This window comes from Mustela nivalis (assembly GCF_964662115.1).
Source record: "Mustela nivalis genome assembly, chromosome: 1".
Lineage (NCBI taxonomy): Eukaryota > Metazoa > Chordata > Mammalia > Carnivora > Mustelidae > Mustela > Mustela nivalis.
The window spans coordinates 204,024,259-204,034,108 of NC_139020.1; the positions used below are offsets into that span (position 1 = coordinate 204,024,259).

General features: G+C 44.1%; 1 protein-coding gene across 2 annotated transcripts; it reads right to left on the bottom strand.

The window, feature by feature from the left end:
- Positions 1-491: 491 nt before the first annotated feature.
- Positions 492-5,692, bottom strand: LOC309853117 (C-type lectin domain family 4 member G-like). 2 transcript variants are annotated; one of them, XM_082710896.1, is made up of 7 exons: positions 5,596-5,692; positions 5,315-5,425; positions 5,017-5,070; positions 4,844-4,933; positions 4,121-4,272; positions 2,938-3,041; positions 492-939 (listed from the first exon to the last, which is right to left on the bottom strand). In XM_082710896.1, exons 1-7 carry the CDS (start codon positions 5,630-5,632, stop codon positions 816-818), a joined length of 672 nt encoding a protein of 223 aa, XP_082567022.1. In that variant the 5' UTR covers positions 5,633-5,692; the 3' UTR covers positions 492-815. The 2 variants fall into 2 exon arrangements, with proteins under 2 accessions (XP_082567022.1, XP_082567021.1); XM_082710895.1 differs by lacking the exons at positions 5,315-5,425; positions 5,596-5,692 and having other exon boundaries at positions 5,017-5,300.
- Between the last annotated feature and the right edge of the window lie 4,158 nt (positions 5,693-9,850).

The window sequence follows — 9,850 nt, forward strand, 5'->3', positions numbered from 1 at the left end:
GAGTTCCTTTTTGATCATGTTTACCTTTTATGAATTATTATAAATTGCATTAATTTAAAATTTTATGTAGAATGCTCCTCTTGACACAAATTAGAGACAATAGGAAGCTGTTGGGAAATATATGATAGACTGAGGAAATATATGATCGACTTCTATGTCTCAGTTTAATAATTATAAACACTTGGCCAATTGAATTTCTTATATACAACCTTCCTGTTTATTTAATTTATTGTATTAAGGAAATCCTACACAGTACACAAACTTACCCATATATATTACCCATACTCATGTTAGTATGTATTGCTAACACATAGTGATATATCTCTTATCTATCTATCTATCTATCTATCCATCATCTGTCTATACCATACTATTAGCACGACTCACAAATAAATAAAATTGCCTTCGTGTTGCCTGATATACATGCATACTCAAATATTGTGATTTCTTCAAAACCTTTTTCAAATCAAAACCCAAACATGTTACACATGTTAATTTAGACATCAGTCTTTAAGGCTCTTTTATTTTCTAACAATACTACATTTGCCTTTATTTATGTCAATTTTTTTAAAACTAGATTATTTATCTTGTAGAAAGTCCTACACAGTATATTCTGCTCATTGTTCCATCCTGGCATCATTTTTCATGTTCCTCAACAGAATTTAGAAGTCAGGGCAAGAAAGGGGAAAGATGCTCCCAAGAGGACCGGAGCTTTCAGAAAAACCCTTTTTCTGCAGAGAAGTTGGGGAATTGTTATGAGGTCAAATATCAAGACAACCTTTTCCAAGATTGCAGGCAGAATAAAAGGATCAGTCTCAGCAGACCTGTGGCTTCTCACAGATGTAATACCAGGACACCTGGCACAACCCTGAGAACCAGAAGCCAGACTTCTCTATGAAGACACAGTCATTGTCAGAAGATGTGGTATCAGGCCAGTTGCTGTGAAAACACACATGAGTATCAGCCAAGTCCCTTAGCCACAGTACTAGGGCAAGCCAGCCCAGCTGGGCTTCTCACCATTAAAATCCCAGAAGAGGATAAGGCTACCAGGGGAGGGTCTGGCCTTGGGGATATATGAGAAATCTCTAGAAGTAAAATATCCCAGCCATCTCTTAGAGCAAGGGTTTTTACATGAAGGAACTACTGGCATTGAGAGCCTTATCATTATTTGTTGTGGGGGGTGTCCTGTGCATTGTAGGATAGTGGGCAGCATCACTGGTGTCTACCCACTTGACGCCAGCAGCGTCCACTCTATTGTGACAACCAAAAATATTGCAGACAGTGCCAAATCGTTGTAGGGGGAAATCACTACCTTCTGAGCACCACTGTTTTATAATAATCATCTGGTGCAATTTCTTGCATTATAAATGATATAAAAGAGGCCAAAATGGACAAATAACTTAACATCCCTAGGTCTCTGAGTTTAAGCTTCAGGACATGACACCTTTGAATGTCCAGTATATAATAGGTGCTAAGTCTGTCAAAGGATCCCATTCCCTCTTTCCTAAACATTTCTTGAAATGTTCACAACACTCATTCATTCATTCACTGCAGTACAGTTGATTATGTACGTGCTGTTTACCAAGCCCAGAAGTGGGTTCTGGAGATACATCAATGAGTTGGATGACTGCTCTGCCCTGAAGCAACAGCCTGTCTGACAGGTAAGACATGTGCAGGCAAAGGGAGATCATAACTGAAATTGACACAGTCACAAAACTCTACGTAGGGTTAAGGGAGTTGGAATAATTCATTCTGGGCACAGGATGGATTCCTCTATGAGACTTGACACACATATTGTAGCTCACCAAACCAATAAAATGTGTTCTGGGAAGATAACACAGCAGGAGAAAAAAAAAAACAAAACAGAAAGATCAGATGCAAGACAGTGTTCAAAAAGATGAGTTATTTGTCACATAGTTGTGAAAGGAGATGGAGGGCCTTTGGATGTGTAAGAGAAAAGAATGTAAAGATGAACAGCACCCACTGTGTGGGCATTGAAAGGTGCCATCTAAAGATTCTGGGTTATCCGGAACATCTGGGTGGTTCAGTCAGTTAAGTATCTGCCTTCAGCTCAGGTCATGATCCCAGGGGCCTGGAATCAAGTCTCACATCGGGCGCCTTGCCCAGTGGGGAGCCTACTTCTCCCTCTGTCTGCCGCTCCTCCTGCTTGGGCTCACTCTTTCTCTCTCTGATAAATAAAAAACACAATTTAAAAAAAAAAGTTTAAATAAAATTAAAGATTCTGGGTTATGCATGTAACATTGAGGAATTAGGTGTTTCCTAAAACTATATCAAAGGCATGTTTTGGGAAGATGATCCTTGAACTTGACTAGAGCATGGGTTCATGGGGGTAAGACTAAGTGTAGGATATATAGCAATCATCCTGACCTGAGCTGAAGCAGAAGATGTGGAAATTGAGGAAAGCAGAAATACTCAAGATGGTCCAGGAGGTTAAGCGTGAATTTCTAGAAAGGTGTGTGGACATGAAAAAAAAAGTTCAAGAACAGATGACCAGAATGTGAGGTCATTGAGTCATATGTAGAGGGGTTAAGTCTGGATCCCCTAGGCAGTTATTCCTTGAGTGTGTTCTGTAGGACACTAAAGGCTCCAGATACATGCAAATGAGATGTACATCTCAATAAGCTTGGCACATCACCCACTGCCTACCCCCTCCTCGAAGTGTATGATTCTCTTCAATGTATTAACAGCACCAAGACTTCCCACAATAAAGAACTTCCTATTAAGTGCTGTTTAATTATGGTCTACACACACACACACACACCTCTGCAGCTAACAAAATAACATTAAGCATGGCAATAGGAAATGTGACAGGCAGTTTGGTTTTAACCAAAACCAGACACTTGAGACAGTGTGGGAATCTGTAGGAAGATGTCTTCAAGGTCCAGTGAGACAGACAAGCTCAACAGGGACACTCACATAAAGGTGGGTGCTGAGCCATCTTGCCACTTGTAAATGCCCTTTGGATACTGCTTCTTAAGGCCAATCCAGTAGACAGTATTTTCCTCTGACCTTAGGAATTTCTGCATGAGAAGACGACAGATTAAGTCAAGAAATACTATGGGCAGAGGTGAGAATCATGGTGGAAGCAGTCCCTGAAAGGGAGTAAGACTTACTGGCCCCCATAGGCAGGGATGTTATCCAAAGCAACATCCTTGGCTGAAGTTGGCTAAAAGCTCTGGATAGATCTCCATTTCCACCATTATTATGGCCTATGTGGTCATCAAATTATGGATACATGTGGTCCTCAGGCTTTTCATTTGTAAAACAGGGATAAAAGTGGCAGGTGCCTTCCAGAATTTTCTGAAATTTCTTTTTTTTTTTAATTATGTTCAGTTAGCCAACATTTAGTACATCATTAGTTATTGATGTAGTGTTCAACAATTCATTAATTGCTTGTAATACCCAGTGCTCATCACCACATGTGCCCTCCTTAATGCCCATCACCCAGCTACCCCATCCCCCCACCCCCTCCCTTCTGTAACCCTCCGTTTGTTTCCCAGAGTCCAGAGTCTCAAGAGCTCAGTGTGGCTCCTAGCAGAGCACTGGTTAAGAGGTAGTTAGGATTATTCAAAAGCATGGTTTACAGGGTGAGAAATGTAGACACTACCCCCCCCTTAGGAAGAGTTCTGGAAAATAGGAATCATTTGGATTCCACTGGCAAAAACTGAGTCCACTGAACCATATTGAGTATGTCTAATCTGGTCGCTGGCATCATCAACTTAAAAATGATTTAGAACCACACCTAGCCTGGGAGTTCTTCATGTGAGAGGAGATGAACTGGGGATCTGGCAGTATAGTCCAGTGTTGAGGAAGAGCGGGTGGGAAGGATGTTGAAGGACAAAGTTGGATCTGATGAAGAAGGAGTAGAAGTTGTCTATGTAGATAGAAGGAAGCATTCTGAACAGAAGGGCCAACATGAAGAATCACTCAGAAAAAAGACTTGGCCAAGAAAAAATCTTGGCCAATACTGTGTGCTAAGGCAGTGGAAGGGTATTATGAAGGTCAGAAGGAAGGATTGGCACTAGATTTTGCATGGGACAAAGACATGAACTTGCAATGACTTGAAGGGTCCCCAGAGCACCCCTTCCCACCTTCGCACCTGCTCTGCTTGGCTATTGATGATGACCAAGTGAGCACCCTTCTTAGCACAGTGATCCTTGGCTTCAAACCAGTCCTGTGACTGTGTGGAAAATAAATAGCAGGAGCCCTGAAATGCCATCCAGTTTTCCAGGCAGGGCTCACAGGATGATTCTGGAGAAGGGGAAAGAGGTTAGTTCTGTTGGTGTTAAGGACTGCACTGGTCATGGAACAGGTCTCCAGTGAAATGATTCAAAGCTGTGCATCTTTGCCACTTGGCAAAAGTGAGCACAGTAGCTTCCCATTTGTTCATTCAGGAGATGGTCAGGGGTGCCTGGGTGGCTCAGTCTGCTAAGCAGCTGCCTTCGCCTCAGATCATGATCCCCAGGTCCTGGGATCGAGCTCTAAGTCAGGCTCCCTGCTCATTGAGATGTTTGCTTCTCCCTCTCTCTGCTGCTGCTGCTCCCCCTGCTTTTGTTCTCTGTCTCTCTCTTTCTTTCTCTCTCTCTCTCTAAAATAAATAAATAAAATCTTTAAGAGAGAGAGAGGCATTATGAGATGGCAGAGTAATGCCATCAAGGGACCTCAAACTTTATATGAACACCAACCTTGATAAAGGGTTGATTAAAACAACCCAACATACACGCATGTGTTGCAAAAACCACTAGCATCAACAGTGTCCAAGAAAACAACCTTCTTCTCCCAACCCCCACTTCCCACCACCCAACTTGCCCCATCTCCTTACCGTTGCCTGCCCGCAGAGCCTCCATTTGCCGGAACACCTCTCCCCATATCATGTCCCGTTTGTGCCCAGCATCTGCCAGACCCTGCACAACTAAGGGGCCCACAGAGAAAGGCAGATCAAGATCTGGTGGAGGCATGGGGAGGAATAAGCCCTCCATGACATTCAACACTCACATTTGATGTCCAGTTGCTTGAGTTCTTCCTGCATCTGGTTGAAGAACTGCAGTACTAGAGGAAACATATGGCTGATATGCACTAGACTTTTAGATACACAGTTCTGTTCCCACTCCCCAAATTGCAGGCTGAGACAAAGAAGGAAGTTTCTTTCTAGAATCATTGAGTCCAGCAACACAGTCCAGTCACCCCCTAATGACCCTTCTCTGCCCCAGCCCTCTAGGGTCCTCTTCTCAGGACTGCAGATTTGGGGGCCTGGGTCCATGTGATCACCCATTCCCATGGCTCAACACCTTACCCTCAGCCAGAACCACACCAAGGATGAGGACTAGCAGAAGCAACATCAGGGTTATTGTCAGGCAGAAAAACTTCCAGGGGCCATCCTGGGGCAGCTTTTGGTCCCAGTGTGCTGCAGGGAATGCAACAAGCATGAGGCAGTGCACACGGTCTCTGAAAGTGCTGGTAACATGCTAGGAATGTGGGGGGGATGGGCCTGGAATTCCAACCTGGAATGGGAGGCAGTGAGCACCCCTGGTATTGAGGAGGGCATCTACTCCTGCCTTCAATTTCTTGACTCACCTGATTCCCCCGGCATGCGCAGAGATTTTCCCTCCATGGACGTGAGGTCCTATAGCCCGATGTTCTCTATGGCTGCCTTCACCTGTGGCTGCAGCTCTTTTTGTCTAGCTAACCACAGCCCTTCTGGTTATTATTAAAGACACGCCCATCCTATACTAGGAAATACCACCCCCTATGTAAACCATCAGATGGTTCCTTCCTGGCTCCCTAAGGCCCCCAAGATCTCTAGATGGCTTATCATCAGTTCATGTCACAGGGAGGTGGCATTAGCGTCTTGGAAAAGGTATTCTGTTCCAACTATGCTGTAAAACTCTGGTTTTTTCTCAGTTTGGGGGACAGTAGCAACCCCAGAAATCTTCCTCAAAGTTTCCAGTGCATTTGCATCTTTAGACTTCTGGTTGCAGTCGTTTCAAAAGGTCTCGCATTTTCTCGGAGATAAAGTTGTAGTGGTTTCAACATTGGAGTTATGTTAATGCTCTCTCAGAACGTGTGGCCACTCCTCCGCCACACATTGCTTTATGTCTTAAATGGAGAATATGGTACAGTAAGGAGGACAAGTAAGCTAATGTAATTGAGAGTCTTCTATTTATCAAACCTGTTGTTAGGAAATGTCCATATATCACGTCATTTCATGGGCCTTTTTCTCTTTGAATGCTGTTACCATTTTTCTTTTCTTTGGTTTTCACCAGGTTGATTAGGTTGTGTGTGTGTGTGTTTGCGTGTGTGTGTGTGCACCTGTGTGTGACTCCATATTCTGTCTGGAATTACCCAGCTAGGGATTTTCTGAGTTCCCTCAATCTATTTTTTACTGATCTTTTATGATTTTTTAAATTTTATTTTATTTTTTCAATGTACCAAGATTCATTGTTTATACACCACACCCAGTACTCCATGCAATACGTGGAGTAATACCTTAATACCCACCACCAGGTTCACTCATCTCCCACCCCCTTCCCTTGCAAAATCCTCAGTTTGTTTATCAGATTCCACAGTCTCTCGTGGTTCATCTCCCCCTCCGATTTCCCCCAATTCACTTTTCCTTTCCTTCTCCTAATATCCTCCATGTTATTCCTTATGCTCCACAAATAAGTAAAACCATACAATTGACTTTCTCTGCTTAACTTATTCACTCAGCATAATCTCCTCCAGTCCCATCCATGTTGCTACAAAGTTGGGTATTCATCCTTTCTGATGGAGGCATAATTCTGCATAGTGTATATGGACCACATCTTCCTTATCCATTCACCCATTGAAGGGCATCTTGGTTCTTTCCATTGGCAACTGTGGCCATTGCTGTTATGAACATTGGGGTACAGATGGCCCTTCTTTTCACTACATCTGTATTTTGGGGGTAAATACCCAGTAGTGCAATTGCAGGGTCATAGGGTAGCTCTATTTTTTAATTTCTTGAGCTATCGCCACACTGTTTTCCAAAATGGCTGCACCATTTTGCATTCCCATCAACAGAGTAAGAGGGTTCCCCTTTCTCCACATCCTCTCCAACACTTGCTGTTTCTTGTCTTGTTAATTTGGGCCATTCTAACTGGTATAAGGTGGAATCTCAATGTGGTTTTGATTTGAATCTCCCTGATGGCTAATGATGATGAACGTTTTTTCATGTGTCTGTTAGCCATCTGTATATCTTCTTTGGAAAAGTGTCTGTTCATGTCTTCTGCCCAGTTTTTTACTTGATTATCTGTTTTTTGGGTTTTGAGTTTGAGGAATTCTTTATAGATCTTGGATATCAGCCCTTTGTAGTGAAATCTTTCATGATTTTTTAAAATCTTTTCATTACTTTTTTTGAGAACTTTTACAAGTTCTCAGAATTCTAAGCCCCAGATCTCCTATTCATTTATTGTAATGACCTGCCATATGCCACCTAACCTATCCACCTCAGTTTCCTGATTTGTAAAATGGAAATAAGAACCCCTGCCTATCAGGGATGTTCTCTGCATTGAGACTATGGTATCTGGTGATTCACAAGCCTCCCATACATAAAAGACATACAGGTCTTTTGAAAGGCATAGTAATACTCTAGACTTGGCCAAGTGGGATGTCTTCCTGGGTCCTGAACATCAGCAGAGAGCAGAGAGCAGAGTCCTCCTGGGACTGTCAATGTCTTCTAGGAAGAACACTCCAGGCCCCCAGGACCACAGTGAGTTTAAGTGGATCTCACCATAGATAAGAATTATCTCAAAATTATCAATCTCTCTTGTGCCTGTCACCTGCAAGAGACAACCCTGGTCCCCATTACTCTTTCTTGGGGGCACTCTTAAACCTCAAACCTTAAACCTCAAACATCTCCTCAAAACACTCCATATATGAGTTTTTACTACAGAACGTTCAACACCAGGCTCAACAGTTAGATTCTGCACAGTAGAAATGGCTTGCCACTGAACTCCACAACAAACATCTATTGAGTCTCTACCTCATGCCTAGCAACTGTGAAAGGTGCTGGGACACAGAAATACATCCTATCCAGTCTCAGACCCAGGATGGAGGAGCCACCTTGCAATGTGAGGGAGACATCTGCTGGTCACCATGGGGAATGTGAAGGAAGGCACATTCTCCCTAGGACTGAAAGGATGAGTAGACCTTCTCTGGGCTGAGAGCAAGGAAAAAGAATTCCTGTCGCAGAAACAGAGACCAGTGAAAGCAGAGAGTGGGGAAGTATGTGGTTGGATCACAGCCATGTGTGGGAGAACTTGGGGGAGATACTTACAGTCAATGAGGAGGGGATCTGGGACTCCGAATCTTGAGAACTTTAAAGCCCATGGACTTGCTGTGTTTCCAGCACCCAAAATGGTAAAAACTAAATGAAATGACACATTCTCAATAAAAGTACATTAAGGAGTACAGTGAAGGAAGGACATGCACCGTGGGAAAGGAGGGAGGTGGCATCTGAGCTGAACTCTGAAGGATGAACAGTACCCAGCACACAGCGTCAAGGAGGTAACAGCAGGCAGAGGAACCAGCATGAGCAAAGGCAGGGAGAAGTGCCCAGAATGGGGTTGGGGGAGGCTGGGAAGTCAGACAGGGTCAAAATGTGAAGGGAATTTAGGCATCTTGGATCCTAAAGCAGCAAGGACCCTATATAGGGTCCAGGGAGGAGTGGGCTGGAAGGAGGTAACAGCCCGGACTGAGGGTCCCATCAACACCCTCCTCTAAGCTCTATCCCACTGGCACAGCAGAAGATCCAGAATGTGGGTGCAATCTGGCACTACTCAAGTCCAGAAAGGACATCAGAGAAACAGATGTTCAACCAAGAAGTGAATTCAGGACTAAGAAGAAAGATCTTTGTTGTTGCTTCTGGATGCCCAGAAAGGTCAGGATATAAGGCTAAGGTCACAGAAGGGGATCAATAGGAAGCCAGGAGATGGAGTGGAGCCCAAGGTCTCAGTTCAGCTGCATCTTCCAGCCCTGCCTGGAAGGGGGTGCTGTGATCCTGGACAAGTGCCTTGGCCACTCTGGGCATCACTTTCTCTTTTATGAAATGGGGGTGAATGATAAGGAGAAGCGACACTCGTGTATAAAGAGCCCTGGCACAGAGTAGGTGTGCAGTCAAGGTGAACTCTACCCTTTCAACCTTTTTCTTGAACTGTGGGTACCATGCTTTCATTTTTCTCACAGGTATTTCTTGTACACCTACTGTGTGTCAAGCAGTCTGTGGTCACTGGAGATAAAATGACCAAAACCAAAGTTCCTTTAAAGCACAACCTTGTAGCTTTGCTCAGCTGTTCTGCCAGGCAGGATTTGTGCATTTCTGGGTCTCTGCACCGGGTTTGACCCAGGGGTGACCAACAAATATTGTCCTAATCATTTTCTACCCTAGACATTCATCAGCCCCCGCTGGGTGCCAGAATCTGTACTCACAGCTGCAGACAGAGAGATGGGTCAGACCCAGCCCAACCCAAGAGTAATGTCCTGCACCTACTTCCCTGCACAACACTGCACCCCTAGCCCTGGGCAAGTGGAGGAGTTACCTATGAGTCTTCCAACTGATCCCAGACACATGGACTTGGCAGGACTCATCAACTGTCAGTGGATCTTTTTACCTCCATGGGTTTCAGGGAAGTCATCAGGGCTGTAGTGTCTTGGGAGTCTACTGCACCGTCATGATGTTTATCTCCCAGGATTTGAATGACTCCAGGACGCACCTATCTCTCCCCTGTTCTCCCCTCTTGTTGTAGAGGCGACACTTAGGTCCAGTCACTTTCCATCTCAGCACATACTAGGAACAATTCCACTAAGAAAT